Source organism: Grammomys surdaster, unplaced genomic scaffold (genome assembly GCF_004785775.1).
Source record: "Grammomys surdaster isolate TR1022 unplaced genomic scaffold, NIH_TR_1.0 139, whole genome shotgun sequence".
NCBI classification, from domain to species: domain Eukaryota; kingdom Metazoa; phylum Chordata; class Mammalia; order Rodentia; family Muridae; genus Grammomys; species Grammomys surdaster.
In genome coordinates this window covers 6,048,653-6,065,154 of record NW_021604597.1, presented here as the reverse complement: position 1 = coordinate 6,065,154, position 16,502 = coordinate 6,048,653, and the positions used below count along the sequence as shown (strand labels likewise).

General features: G+C 41.3%; 1 protein-coding gene across 1 annotated transcript in view; it reads left to right on the top strand.

Moving 5' to 3' along the window:
* Positions 1 to 16,502, top strand: part of Nbea (neurobeachin) — a 513,393-nt gene that overhangs the window by 451,967 nt on the left and 44,924 nt on the right. Inside the window, exon 47 of the mRNA XM_028763470.1 lies at positions 5,696 to 5,848. Within this exon, the coding sequence (XP_028619303.1) occupies positions 5,696 to 5,848 (153 nt within the window). The remainder of the gene's footprint in view (positions 1 to 5,695; positions 5,849 to 16,502) is intronic.

Sequence of the window (16,502 nt, the reverse complement as noted above, 5' to 3'; positions counted from 1 at the left end):
TCTTTGAAATTGCAGACAGAAGCCAGGCATTTTGGACAGTAGCTTTAATCCCAGCACTCGGGAGACAGAGGCCGGCAGATCTTGAGGCCAGACTGGTCTATAGAGTAAATTCCAAATTCCACGGCTACACATAGAAACCCTGTCTCAAAAAACCAAAAAGAAAAAGAAAGAAATAGCAGGTACTATGGCTTCTATTCCATGTGTGTATGCACACCTGTGAGTTTGTATACTGTGTGTATGTGTGTCTCTCTCTCTGTATATATGTTACCAATCACATTTGTGCACATTTGTTCTGATATTTTCTGTTACAGCACCGGGATGTGGGTCTTATGACAAAATGTTAGGATATATGGAGTCCTTAAAAATAATTAGTGGTGAGTTGAAACTTTTAAAAGTTGATTCCAGACATTAATTAAGGCATTTTTCACTCTAAAATAATGACCGACTTGGCAGGGAAGGGTGAGTTACTAAGAATAATAATCCCACTAGCTACGGGAGCATCGATTTTTAGTTCTTGTCTCTACTCTGTATATAGCAACTGATTTGTTTTTAGGGAAATGTGATTCTGTTTCCAAAGAAGAAAACTATCTGCACTATCTACTAACTTAGACAACCTTGCAGGAAAGACTGAGAATGTGGTAGATGGTTTTATTCTGTCTCTCTCCATTAATGTCAGTCTCTTCCTGTGCTAATGAACCCAAGCTGGGTAGGAAGGGGAGCTGCCCAAGTGACTTCTGAGGAGAGGCCCCAGGAGTGGAGTCAAATTGTATTTTGATTTTAAATTTCTTTCCTTCAGCCATGCCCTGCTAGCAGAGATATTCCATTTAGAGATGTTCTTACACTAATTTTCCATAATACCTTCTGAAGTTGTTATGTTACTTTCTGAATGGCTATGTAGATGTTAGAAAAGGTGCTGTGACACAGTGTCATTAAGGTGACATAGTGTAAATTAATGTAGTTAATGGAGGTGCTCACACTGCCTCAGTGACCCATTATGAGCTCTCGTGGAATTAGCAGATGCCCAAGCATCAATCTTTTGGGAAAAGGATAGAAAAGCACTGGCAGCTTTAAAACCTCACAGTGAATTATATTAGGAAAGTGAAAACGTCTGGGTTAGATTTGATTTCACCAGGAAGCCATAAAATGGTACGGCTCTCAGCAAAATATATTAAACTGAAATGTCAGGTTTGATGCAGTAGGTACACAATTATGATAGTGTTAATAGTGGTCTTCTATCATCCTAAGACATACTTTCCAGTCCAATTTCTCAGCAGCTTGAACTTGTCATAAGCTTATAAATTAGAAATTGTGTTTGAGGATATTTTCCTATTTTTGACAGAACGCGTATACTACTATTAACTGTACCATGGGGTTTTAGTATAGCTGTTAAAATAAACTAGAAATCACATTTGCAGACACAAAATGCCTGTTACAATATCCACTTTGCCATTTCTTTAATAATATGCTGTATCTTTCTGTACTGTTTTTCATTTAGCAAAATTTAAACTCCTTGGATTTTTCCTTAAATAGATGCTATCTAACAGCAGTGAGGGTGTGTACAGTGAGCAGGCCAGTTACCCTCGTTGGTGAGCTTTGTCTAGCATGTCTGTATGGAAGCCAAGCAGCTGTGCCCTGCTTTTGGTTGGCTCCCTAAGTGCTCGAAGCAGCTTGTTTTGGAAAGGAGTTCCCCAGACACGAGGAAATTTTCAAAAGCCCTCACACAGGCAGGTAGAAAGGAGACCAAAGCCAGCAGGGTCTGCTCAGCTGTTCTTTGTGCCCCATGACTCTCTCAATCCTCTGGGGCCTTGGCTTTGCCCTCTGAGTCAGTCTTTTTCATTCTTTGCCTCTCCTTGCAGTCGAAGACTTTTCTGCCTGCTTGCTTGTAGGAAGTGGGGCCAAGGTCCCTTTGCCTGATGGTCCAGCAGCTATAAAATCTTGCAGCCACTCTGTATATTTAATCATAGTTCTGTAGTAGAAAAAAAAAACTTACTCAAATCTTTTGAGACAGGAGGCAGTGCCTAGAAGATCTGTAGACTTCAGTGTGTAGCTGTACAGCTCTGTGCCCACCACTCTGTATTCTTCACGTAGCTCCCAGTAGACCGTCTACGCCCAATAGAGCTTCACCCTGTGGCTACATTTTGTTGGTTACTCTGGAACTGACCCTCAACCTGAGCCTGCATCTTGTTTTGAGAATGTTTTGCCATCTTAATGTAGACCTTTGTGTTTCTAAAACCCTTGTCTCAATCCAGAACAGGTTCGTCCTTATCCTTCATAGGATCTTGTCCATACACCCCTGGTCACTTTAAGCCATCTGCCTAGAGAGTTCCTTGGACATGAGTTCATTTGTGTCCTTTGAAGGCACTTAAGGCTGCAGCCTTGTTATCCTCCCCTGTACCACTCAGGGGGCTTGTCTTGTGCTTTCTCAGCAATCTGTAGACACACACACACACACAGACACACACACAGTAACACCCAACCCAGCCTGCTCCCTAGTCCCAATGCCAGTACCTCACATTTTAAGCCTTTACTAGTATAGTACTTCTGTAATTCTGTTTCTGTTTCAGTAATTTCTGTGTAAAAGGCCACCCCCAAATTTACAAATTTAAAGCAGTTCCTTCATGATATGCAATCAGAATACAGGCTCAACCAGTATAGGTGGACTCCATGCTACAGGACATCTGGGCAGCTTGCGGCAAATTTTTACCTTATTTGCATCTATGTTCACATCTATAAAGTGGACTGGTCAGGCTTTCACCCCATGAAGTGTTCGTCAACACATGTAGGGTACTAGAAATCATGGCAGTATATAGTAAGACCTGGTAAGACCTTCAGCTTTAAGATTAAGTGACCCCTTGATTCCTGGGCTGGGACAAAACCAGCTAGACCTCAGTGGTGATGCTCTCTGTGTCTTTATATTATCATTAAAGTAAACAAATCTTAAATAATATTGGTATAAATGTGAGGTGATGATACCAGTACCCTACATTTATATACTAACTTTCACTAAAATTGGCGAATTCAGACAGTTTTTTTTAAAGTAGTGAACAGGCATGAAACTTCAGACTTTATCTGCTGCATCAGCTACTTCTCCCTAGACTTCTGTGATTTTATTCCTCCTTCTCTATCAGAACCACTAAACTGCCCCAATTTCTTATCCAGATGACTCTATTACAATTATTTCTTGCCAATAAGCTGTTCAAAGTCAGACATTTCATGATACCTACTTAAAAACAGCTCTGTCTAGTGACTGTCACCACTGTTGGAAATGTGAGCAGTTCCTTCAGATTTCAAACTCTCAGTGCTCCTTCCAGCAGTGTAGGTAAGTACTTTATGAGCACATCCTGCTAGGCTGGATGAGGAAGAGAAGGGATGGTCCTTGCCACAGGGTTATCCTCCAGGCCCTGGTATCACGACTTCATATGGCTCGCTCCCATCCCAGCTCTCAGACTGTTGAACTGCAGCCCCTTGCCTGTGTGCTGTGCTTTGTTGTTGGGAATGGCCAGCTTGTGCCACCACTCTTTCTACTGTGCCTCGACTACAGCACTGCCGTGGCTGACAGTAAGCATGTTTGCTCACCTTATAGCTTTTCATTCAGCCCTTCTCTCTTTCTCTTTCTATACTTAGCTCTTTCTTGAGATTCTATTTCACATATATAACTTAACTGGAATTCTCCCTTTCTCAGCATCTCGGTGTGGCCTTGTTCAGTACTCCCTCTGCTCTGCCCTTGCTGTCCCCCTCCTTTTTCCCTCCTGCTGATGCTCAGGTACATGGCACCCCTGTCCTTCCCTTTCTAGCCCCCCTTAAACTTTGTTACCCAGATCTTACTGTATTCAGTCATGGCCATTGTTCTTTAAAATTAGTTGACAAACAACCCAGCTTTCGCCCCCACACAGCACCTCTTCTCTCTGATCTACCCCACTGTCCTCTACCCTCCCTCCTTACTCAAGTTTCTTACCCTTTTTTAACAAAACTTCCTGATGATCTCCTACCCCTTCCCCTGTAATTACCAATGAAGTGTTTCTGGACCCATGCAAAGTTCCATCCTCTTTCTTTTCTGCCCTCTTCTTCCAGAGCATGATGGTCTTGCATTGTAGCCACTGTTTATAACTCAGCCCTTAGACCTGACTGACTTACTAGATATTTGGGCCATGATTGTTTTCCCAGGACTCGTCATACTGCCTGGAACTCAAACCTTTGCTCCAAGAAAAAGTAAATGTCTGAGAAGTCTATGCTGGATTTTAGAAAGAGTTCTGTCTAAATGGTTCAATATAAGAAAACTGATTGTTAATAAAGTTCACCCCGTTTATCTAGAAAATTCATTCATGTAAACCTTATTATGTTTCTGTAATTCCAGAGAAAATGAATATAGTTATTCCCTCCCTGTCATTTACAAATCAGAAGGCTTAGTCTCAATCAGCTTTATACAGTGTCTTGCTAAGATAGACACTGGGTAGAAGAGTTGCATCACCTTTAATGGAAGATGCATAAAGGAAAAACCCCTGTGTCATGTTTTAGAAAACTGAGGCTCCATCTATTGGAAGACTTCTTACCTGGTGGTTTTACAATTTCCCTATGCATCTCTGGACGTGACCACACTAAGATTCCTATTTCTGGCAGTATTCTGTAAGCATGGATCCTATAACATGAATTACTGTTGTGCTTTTTATGATGCAATGTAAAGCTAATCTAACCCTGCTCTTGAAATTTAAGGATGTATATAGCATACAGTATACAGTATATAGCACACCTGAAAACCATTGTCGTTTTATTTATCTTTTGATTTCTGTGGTTACTTAAAAATAGCCAAAAAATAAAATAAGATCTTCAAAATGATTTTTTCTCTATTCATATCTATTCTAAGGAGGCATAAACCTAACAGTGATACTTGGGTTCATCTTGAATCCAGGTATTTATGCCACGCACGTATAATAAAATAACTCATCTTTATATCCAGCCTATCCACAGTTATGTTGAAACTTGATTATAATGTAAGTATGGGCTTTGTTATATGCAGTAGTGGGTGTAAAATAACTTGGTTGCAGCTGGGGTGTCACTCTGGTAAGTGCTGGTCTGGCAGATGCCAAGTGCAAGGTTCCAACTTCAGCATTGGATATAAAAATTATTTTGTAATTTAAAAGTAAAGTGATGAATTCTATAAATATTATGTATTATAGTTGGCACAATAATAAAAATCAAAAGTAGCAAATATTGTTATTTTTTTTAACAAAGCCTGGCTGTGACATTTTAGCTGGGGTAGTTTGTTAATATACATAAAAGGTCCCTAAGCAACATAGATTTGTTACGGCTTCATGCATTCATCTTCTGGCACTGCTGTAAGCTGCTGTTACTTTGTGCTCACTTCTCCCAGTGTTTGTTCCTTTGTTTGCTTGCTTTAGTGAAGATTGAACCTAGGGCCTCTCCAGCATTCTAAGCAAGAACTTTTTCTACTACTGAGCCATGCACGCCCTCAGCCCTGTGTAACTATTTCTTAGAATTCACAGAAAGAAGAAGATAATAAAGTGAACTGTTTAAAGAAATGTTTCATCTTCTTGGATTCCTAATTGTTTTTAAATGGAGACTATAAGGGCTAAAATTAGGTCACGGATTTGTCTCCTTTTATAATTAGAAAAAATTAACCATTTTGTTCAACTGATTTTACCAACTAGCTAATGAGCTACATCTTTTTTCTGCACAGGAACTAATTCCAGAGTTCTACTACCTACCAGAGATGTTTGTCAACAGCAACGGGTACCATCTGGGTGTGAGGGAGGATGAAGTGCTGGTTAATGATGTGGACCTGCCCCCCTGGGCCAAGAAGCCAGAAGACTTTGTACGGATCAACAGGATGGTAAGAAAGTTGGTTACTACTAGAACAGGAATGAAGAAGTTGACATATTTTGGGGGGAGGGTTGTTTTGTTTGTTTGTTCGTCTGTTTTCATCTATTGCCAAGCGTCTGTAACATCTGTAAATGCAAGGTTAAAACCTAAGAAGCCGTGACAGAATTCTGCTGTACTCTTCTGCTCGAATCCTTTGTTGTAAGGCAGACTTCTTTGAGGAGGGTTGATGGGGTGATATTCCAATTCTGTGTGTTCCTACAGGAGGAGACAACTGGACAAGCATGTGCTGACTAATGTCACACATTCTGAATGGAAATAAATGTCCTTTCCTTATTCTTGTCTACTGTAACAAATGTACCTCTGTACTTTTCTCACTCATGGAAATATTCAAGAGAGGAGAAAGGTTGGAGTGTTTTTATACATGGGAAGTTTGTGCTGTGAAACATACACCTCATGCTGTAATGTACCTACTCTGGAAGAAAGCATCCATCTAAATGCATTTCAGAAAGGCACATGGCAGAGTCCCGGTGTTCACATGCATATCTAAATAATGTCTGCCTGTGGGGATTTTATATATATTCTCCCCAGTTAATGAGATTTTCATCTTGGTGTGGTTATCATTCCTGGAGAAGAGGCATGCTGTAGTGTACTAATAATCTTAAGAGTCTTGACAGTGAAGACCCAGGCTTAACAAGCACGTCTTTAGCCCTGTCTGCTCACTCCTGAGTCTCTTCACCTGTCTCATACATCTGTTTCCTCATTTTGGCATTGATCTTGAGTCAGAATCCACACAGCACAATAGGAATCATGCATCGTGCAGTCCCCTTTTGAGAAGAGTATTACTAATACATAATTGGCATACTGAATAATTCACAAATTGAGCAGTTTACCATCAGTGGATTTTAGCCTGTTCATACCTGTATAACCCTCGCCACAGTCAATTTGGTAGCATTTTGTCATTCCATAAAGAACCCCTAACCTGTTAGTATTTCACCCTGTTTTGCCAGCTTCCCACCCCACCCAACCAGCCCAGCAAACTAACCTACTTCCTGCCTCCACTGGGTTTCTAACCTGCCTTCCAGCCTCTCTGCCTGCTGTAGACGGTTCCCATGTACAGTCCTAAGGAGCAGGTGTCTAGGCCTTTCGCACACGCTGCCTATACCTCACTCTTAGTAACAACTGTTTTATCTCACAGCTGTATTTTCCGTCTTTAAGAATATCCAGTCTTGATATACTTCATTTTGGGCAATCATTGCTGTTATAATAATCCTACACCTAAAAGCACCACATTAGGGCTGGGCATGGCGACACGTGCCTTTTAGTCCTAGCCAGCAGAGGCAGGGCAATTCCTGTGAAGTCCAAGCTAGCAAAGGCTACATAGTGAAACCCTGCTTCAGACCAGTGTGTGATATGGTGCTTTTGTTTATTTTATTACCTGATTTTTGAACAGCGTGTGCATTCTATAGGTTTTGTGCATAGTCCCCACCATAGATGAGTACTTATGTTCACACGTAAGCAGCGTATACACTTCTCAGCTTGTGCGTGTCACATTGATCCACGATGTCATTGTGCAATTCAGTACAGACAATACCTACTGACAGCTAAATGGTAAATACTGAGTGAAGGAATGTCATTTTATTTCTGTAAACATGTGCAGATTGGTTTACTCTAAATTACCCAAAATCAATGAATCCAGAAAAGGAGCCAGAAGTTGTTGGGCCAGAGTCTTTGCTGCACTTGCTGCAGAACAGCAGCTCTTGTGTGACATGAACAGTAAGTGCCCTTGCTATGTCAGGCAGTGCATCTGATATGATTTCTCTTTTGAACATTTATGAAGTGTCCCCATTGAAGACAGGAAACATGGCAGCCAGACTGTTTACTTCCTTATTTAGGGCGATGGATCTGGTAAATAGCAGAACCAAGATTCAAGAACAGAAAAAAAAAACTCACTAGTCTCACTATAGCCAAAATGCCACCACTTCTGTTGTCACCTTTCCCACTTCCTATGTGTCACCTCTCCTACGACCTCTGTGTCACCTCCCCTTCTGAAGTGCTGAGATTACCATAGCTCTGTTTCTAGGTTAGTGATTTTACTCATTTCCCTTATCATCATTAGGATTTTTTTTTTAATGCAAGCCATTCACTGGTAGAGACAGCAAGCATGCTGGGTTAACATGAGCCGAGGAAAGGGGATTAATTACCTGTGTATCTACTGAATCTCATATTCCCTAATGCAGCAGTGTTTACACAAAAGCAAACTGACTCTGTACTAGGAAATGCATATGGTACTCTTGACATGTGAGGTTGTAGACAGCTCGATAGAGGCCATTGCTGTTTCCAAGTTCCAGACAACGTCACATTTCCTACTGGCAACATGTCTCTCTCCATGCCACACATTTCATGAGCTGAGTAGGTGCTTCAGAAAAGGGATTTGTATTCCTAGTTAAAATGTGAAACATTTTTTAAAAAGTAAAACTTTTGAGTAGACAGGTTAGTAAAAGTGAGCGTTGTTCTGCAGGAGATAAAGGCCTAAACATTAATGACAGGAAAGTGGCCTTCATTGTATCATCCACCCTATTGGCCTGATGTCTCTTTAGGAGTGCTCATTGACTGTGTTAGGTTGTGAAAAGTATAGAGACATCTAGATTTAGCATTCAGAAAAGCAATCGTCTATCCAAGAATACCTTTTCATTGCAATGAGTTGGTCAAACTTCATAAAAAGGAAAGAAGTCAGGCGAGAGAAAGCCGATGTATGGGCACCTCCTTCAGGTTTCACAAGTCTTTGTCTTCGATCATTATCAACAGATCCCAAAGACAAACAGAGCAATGAACTACTCTGGTATAGTAAATGTATTGTTGCAAAATGTAGAGAAACCCTGAGCATGACGCTCTTCAGAAACTGGAGCACAGTCAGACAGCGTACTTGGTAGCAAGGTGCTGTCTGTGCTGTGAGAATCAAAATGGTAGCCAACAGGCGGAAGGGTGGCTGCTCACAAGCTCGAGTCTGCACTGAAGCTTCCAAACCACAAGCAGAAAGCAGTGGACTGGCTGAGCAGTCAGATTGTCCCAGGGCAATTCATCCACAGTAAAAACTGGCCGCCACTGCTTTGTCTTTTCCTGTGGTCCTCTCTGCCCACAGCTCATTCTAGTCAGTTTACTGATGTATTTGACTACAGAGATACTGTGAAAGAGGGCGTGTAGAAAAAAACCTAGCCTTTTTAAAAACAGTGATAGAAAAGTGGGTGCTAGAAATGTTAGTGGTTGTATGCAACAGCACCCTCACCTCACTCCACACAGAATATCAGCCCAAACAGAGCATCGACCTGAGTACAAAGCCCACAACTGTCAACTCTCCAGGAATCATGTGAGAAGCAGTGCTTGTGGGTGTAGGTTAGGCAAAGGTACCCACATATAATACAATCCAATCCTTTAATCCCAGCACTCAGGAGGCAGAGGCAGTCAGATCTCTTGAGTGTTCAAGGCCAGCCTGGTCTACAGAGTGAGTTTCAGGATAGCCGGCACTACACAGTGAAATCCTATCTCAAAAAATCAAAACTCCAAAATAACAACAAAAAACAGAATACAAATACTGATGGTCAGGCTATCACTAAAGCTTCTTTGTTTTGAACAGTGTTAAGAAAATTACAAGTAGTTCAGGCTGGAAAGAGTTTTTGTAGTGAACACAGGGCTCAGCATACAAAAGGCTGTGCATGCCAGACAACTTGAGATTGCTCTCCAGGACCCACAAAATGAAAAGAGACAACAAACCCACAAAAGTTGTCCTCTGTCTATTCACACACTTGGCAAATCATGGGCACATGTGTGCACACACATACACATCTGTAAATATATGTAAAACAACAATCTAATGAAATACTGGGGCCTGAAATTTGAAGAAAATAGTAAAAAAAATCCACAATAACTTAAAAGTACTTCTTAAAAAGTAAAGACAAAATAATCTCCTGACCGCCCCCCCCAAGAAAAGAACAACCCCCACACACAGATAGCATCTTCCCCCTGAACGATGTGGCCTGCTGACTAGTGTGCCTCACTCTGGAACCTCTCTTTCTCAGCTGCATAGGCAGCCATGATCAGCTTGGATCCCTTACGATTACAGTCTTAACATTTGGCTTTCGTATCACTGTCCGTGAATCTTCCTGCTCGTGTCCTTGCTGTGCTTTGTGTGTGCAATGACCTCACATTAGAAGTTATTCATTCAGTATTATTATTCCATGAGGCAGTCAGTGAACACTGGAGTTGTTTCCGGTCTTGGCTCTATTGGTATGGCTGCTATGAACATTGTCGTAGTATCATACAAGTTTCCAGTAGATGATGGGCTTTTATTTCTTTACAGTAGATACCTAGGAATGGACTTGCACAGAGTAAATTTACTTAACATTTTAGCAAACTACTGAAATGTCTTTCATAGTGACTGTGCCATCTTCTGTCCCCACTCACAGAGTGCTACAGCTCATGTCCCTTGTGCCTTCACCCACACATGACTCCTGTTGTTGTTTTAAATTACAGTCATTTTACTGGACATAAAGTTAAATATTTTTATAATTTTAACTTATAGTTCTCCAATATAATGGCATTGAATACCTCTTTGTATGTTTATTAGATGCTAAAACATTTTCTATATTTTAAAAAGATAATGAGTAGTGACATTGTAGATATAACCTTGGCCATTCTTCATTGGAGTAGTTTATATGCTCCAAAAATTAGTAATATTATTTCAAATATACCTAATGAATAGAAAGGTGGGTTCTGCTTTTGAAGACAAGCTCCCAAATATCCTGCCTAAGGATTTGGGGACTAGTAAAAGCTAATAATTATCTGGGCAAGAAACCACCAGGTAATTACAATTTGTAGAAACTAATCAAGCAAGATGATAGATTCTTAATTGAATCTGTAGAAAAATATGCAATGAGTCATTTAGTCTGTTAGGTAGCAGTGCATCCAACCCAGTGAGTTTGCCACACTGGGACATTTCTAGATTTCCTGTGACTGGGATTACTTGAGAGATTGTTATGGTTATTTTTCTAAGGTGTATTGCCACTTGGATTCCTTCCCTCCCTCCCCCTGAGATTAGTCTTTAAACCTTCTCTTACATTTAGAAGTCAGTGAGCTTTACAGAAAAAAAACCAACCCAAATTAGAATAATGTGTCCACCAGGATGCATGCACCACTCACCCAGGGTCAGTGACATAAACCTTATGCCTTTTGAATCTGAATTTATGGGCACAGGTGCCCTGAATAACCTGACTGTGGTACTGGCAATTTTATTTGGGGTCCTAAGGATGTAACTCAGGCAAACACTTTACCAACTGGCTACCAACTGAGGCTCTCCTACCTAGGTTTGTAAACCAAATTCCTATCATCTTATTAATTAGGAAGATTTGTAAACTAATCTTTTGCCATATGATGGATATTTGGGGACCTTCTATTCCCCAGCCTCTGCTGTCTGCCACAGTGGGTAGCTTCAAGAGTCTCCCCCTCTGGTCTTCCTTGAAGCAACTTTAGGAGGCTTAAAGAGCTTTCTTGTGCATCAGCTGGGTGATAGATCTATGGCATGTCTGAGGCAGCCAGTTTTGCTTCTGTGTTAGTGCTGCCTCTGGTAATTCCTAAGAAACAAAGATTCACCAAGTGTGGCTACACCCACAGCTGCCACCCTCAGGGTCACTCTCCTGCATTTCTCCATCTTGAAGCCTACTTGCACAGCAGATTCTCTCCTCTGGCCAGGATCCCCACCTGCTGATTCAGGGTGATCACACTGATCTGTAGAAACCTGGCAAACAAAGTTATTTAGCACTAAACATAACGAGCTTGCTACACAGCTCTAAGTTTTGCCAAAGGTACATTTATTTGGTATGTGTTTCTATAAAATAAAGAACCTATACAGTGAGATGTGGAAGGATTTCTATCTTCTCTAAATTCTATGATGACAACTACCATTCATTCAGTGTTCTGTAAAAATTTTCTGAGTACTAATTGTGTAGTTCCTGTAGGCTTTAGTTCCTCTGAAATAGGTTTATCATTGTGTGTACCCCCCCCTCTCTCTCTCTCTCTGTGTGTGTGTGTGTGCGCGCGCGCGCGCGTGCGCGCGCATGAGCTCTCTGCTCTATTTATACTGCACACTAGGATTATATCCAGTTATTCACATGAGTTTTTTCATAAGCCATATATCCCAGAGAAACAGCATTCCCTGTGGTAGAAGTCCTTCCTCTCTCTGTGGATTAGGATTTTATATCCATGAACATTCCCTCCTCCTCCTTCTTTCAAGCTGTCATTACAAAATTCAAGGTAATGAAGAGAAAAAATAATTATATGAAAGGTAAGACATCATTGGTTTTTAAATGTAGGCTTTGCCACAGCATGAGAAGCTAAACAGGTGTGTGATGATGCATGGACACAGACACATCTATAGGTCTTCTGTAGCTTGTGCTCTAACTTGGAACGCTGAGGTGTTGTTATTTGTCTGTAGTGATTACACAAGTTCATACAGTCTGTACCTGTCGTTCTGCTCTTCAGTCATGGCTGCCACTGCCCCTGTGCTTTGGCCTGTCCGATGCACTCCTAATCTATTGCTGCACTTGGTGCTGTCACTGGTGTTGTGGGCACTGACACATACAGCTGCTTATGTGCTGTGACACAGTAATCAAGATGCCAACACAGTGACAAAATTCTCTCACTGATGAGTTGTAGAATTTGAAATCTGGTCTCATTAGAAAAAAACCCTGGAATATAATGTCATCACTTTTTGTAGACATCTTAGTAAATTCTAAATGGTTTGTTTGCACAGCAAGCCAAGCACTGGCTTAATTTATCTACACACAGGATAAGATAATTGCAACCACTTCCTCATGAAGCATTGATAAAGCCTTGTGTTTGGGTCTAACATGGTTAGCATCTGACCTCTTGACAAAGGACAGAAATAGAAAGTCTTTCTGATAGTATTACCCTAATGCTGGCTTCATCAATCATAATCTACCCATTTATAATTTGTTTTTCCAAAAGGCCTTTCATGGATGGCAAGTGATAATGTCCCCCAGCCCCCAGCCCTGCTGAGTCCTAGTGCTGTCGGGCCAAATGCAGGTCACAGGCCATGTGTACCCAGCCAGGCAAGGGCCCTGGGGTCCTGTGCTTTTTCTCATATTGTTTCATGTCCTTTGCAAATTTTTCATATTTTGAAGAAAAGGTCTCTCTTATAGTAGTAGCTTGAATTTGAAATATTTTACCAACATGTGAAGCAACACTGTGTTTACAAAAGAACATTGGTGGTGTCCACATCACTTAACAAATAGCTAGTGAGTTCTCCAGACAGTTCTTCTAATTTGTAGGACACTACTCACTAGGCAAGAATATCTGCCCTCACTTAGCTTCCTTTCCATTAAGATAGACCAACTTCCTTAAGGAGGGCAGGAGGAAGGGGGTGGGGAGTAGCTTGGTGTGTGAGATGGCCAGTTCTAAGTTAAAGAGAAGTAGGAGAGGAGAGGACTCAGAGAAGAGATTAAGGACCACTCACAGGTGAGCTTGAGCAGAGGGGTGGGGTGAAGGAGTAAGCTGTTTGGCTCCCTAGAGAAAGACCTCTGCAGGCAGAGGAACATCTGGACAAAGCACAATGCTAGGCATGCTAGGCCAGGAGGCCAGTGGTCAGAGGTGGGTCAGTGAACAGTGGTGCATAGCAAAGGAGAACAGAGCAGCAAGAGGACTTAGCACGTTGGGCTTGTGGCTCCATAAGCACTGACCAGTGCAGTGAGCCAAGGGTGGCATAGCCTTACATTCTAAACAGTGTCCAATGGCTGCACCAAGAGTGCTGTGGCACCAGAGCAGAACCAGAAATCTACCAGGGAGCATTTCTAGAGGTGCTGGGGACATGGAAGAGATAGTGAAGGTAGTGAGAGGTTGTTTATCTCACCTCTGTGGTCTAATGCTACACCCTACAGTGACCTCCTTGACTTCTGCTAGTAGTGTTTTCCCTCAGTTTCTTCATCCTGCAGAAGCAGGTGTAAGGTCAGACTAAGTTGCATAGTGGCTGCTTACACATATCAGAGTCTTACAATATTTCTGTTTATTCAGCTAAGATGAGAGGGAGGGATTAGTGCTTGTTATTACCATGGCATGGGGGCAGGAATTCTAAACTGCAGGACAGGCTGAAGTCAGCATGCTTACCCCAGTAGGCTCGGATCTGTTCAGAACATAGAAAGCCTTTTATCCATGAATCCCCCCCCCCCCAGGGACAGTGTTTGGCATGTAGTACGTGGGCAGTCATTTAGGGCAGAAGAGAAATCAGAGTGTTCTCACCCAGTTCTTTTGCCTGATAAATCAGGTTTTTTTCTTGTATCGCTCTGTTTAGAACACTGTCTCAAGGTATAGTCTCTAAATGAGGATATGCACTATACTTTTGAAACAATGAAGAGCTAGCTGGTAATTTTGAATTGCACTTTCTACTTTGAATGTAAATTGATTTCACAAGTAACTGTGTGTGCTACAGCTATAACTTGGTGACAAGAGGGCATTTGTGAAGAGCATCCACATCGATTTTCTCAATAAGAAAAGACCAGTGAGAGAATTAACTCCAGATGAAGGATGGGTTCAACTCAGAAACACACAAGGTGAAGTGCTCTCAGGCCAGTGGGAAAGGAACAATTATACGTGGGAGTTGCACCCAAGCTTCATCTCCAATAATCTTGATTTATATCTGAAAACCATAAAAAACTCCAGAGGCAGAGATGGGATAGAGGTTTTGAAAGCCTGTCATATGCAGGGCTGTGCTGGCTAAATTATGCAGGGAGGAGTCTAATGGTGACAGTTGTAAGAGAAGGCACAGGGCATGGTGGCTTCAGAAGTCTGCTCTATAACAAACAGGCTACCATGCAACAGTTAGAGAGCGAGGCCAAGTGGATTGTAGTAGCCCATTTGAAGAACAGTGAGAGCTAGAATATCATCTTGGTTCATGGTATGTCTAGCCATCAGTCAAGTAATATGATAAATTTAACACATATCCCCCACCACAGTCATTTAAGCTTTATTGAGCTGAGTATATAGTCCCAGTACTCAGGTCACTGTGAGTTCATATCCAGACTGGGGCACATGGCAAGTTCAAAGCTGTCCTGAGCCACATAGCATGGCCACATATAATTATATTTATTTAAAACAGTAATTGAGTAATTAAAGTTTCAATGACTAAAATTTTAACGCAGTCATGAGAGTGAAGAGCTAGCCTAGACATTTACAAAAACTTGAATGTTTTTCTGATATCTGCTTGAATACACACTTAACTATTCAGAGAGTATTTTATTACTGAAAGGAGATCATTGATAGCATAGAAAGATGGAAATATTTTTATTTAGTATAGAAGAGAGAGAAATTGCATTCCCGTATATAAAAGGATTCTCACAGCTCATTTCCGTTTTCTTTGTTCTTTCTCATGAATTTTAGAGAGGCTTTATCCCAAGTGCATTAGTGAAAGAATTCTCTCCCATATAATACCCATGGGCAAAGATGGGGATGAGATGGAAGTGGGTGCAATCCATCTGAAAGATACCCTACCACTTCATATCTCTCTTCACTTCCTTCCTCCCACATCCCCGGGGTAGAGTTATGGATGGGAAATTGGGTTATCTAGGCTTAAAGCAATTGCCTCTGCCTGGAGATGTGACGGAGATGTTCAAGAAGCTATTAGGGTCATTATAACACTAATAGCTTAGTAATCGAGTATTTTTTCATATTTTCCAGTGTAAGCACCGTACTAAGATCTTATTTCAAAGTGCAGAGTGGGTCTGTGCATGCAAACACAGCTCTGAGAAAACCAAATAAGCACAGCCGTGTATTCAGAAGCAGGGTAAATACCATTTGTGCAGTGAGCAACCCTGCAGTGAGGACCTCTGCTCTGGGTGAGGTGATAGCTACTATTCAGTTCTACGTATGCATTTGACTTTGAACTAGATTTAGCTTTAAGGTGTTCTCAATTTGGGGTTTTTTTTGTCTTGCATAGTAATAAGCAAAACAATTATAATACGGTTTTGTTCTCTTCATTCCTACCTCATTTAATTTTAATTTTATGAACGAAAAGACAAAGTTTTCCAGAATACTTAACTGCCCCTGCCACCCGACTCCCCACGCTGCTTCTCCTCTGTGTAGACTAGACTGGAGCGAGTGACAACGCTTATCACAAAGATTCTGAGGTCAACTAAATATTATTATGAAAACCGGGAACTAATAATAATGGAGTTTAGAGATGAGAGAAAATGGATTAATAGCAAGCAAGATAATAAAATGCATAAATGGATACCTAGAAGCCTTAGCGTAATTCAATGAAGTTTCTCTGCAACCTCACAAAAATCCAAGGCCTCCATGGGTGTATTCTACCAATTTTTTAAGAAATAATGAACTCAGTTCTTATGCAAGATGTCCCAGAAACCATGGATAGCCATTTTAGGAGGATAATAGGATTATGATTCCAACATAATTAAGAGGGAAATGAAAAAAAGAACAAGTGCCAACTTCATAAACAACTACAGTCCAAAAATACCCAAGCAAATTAGCATGGGAGGTGGCCGATGTATATGTATGTATGCTTCTCTTCCCCCACCTCTGCCTGTGTGTCTGTCTCTCTGTGTGTGTGTGTGTGTGTGTGTGTGTGTGTGTGTGTGTGTGTGTGT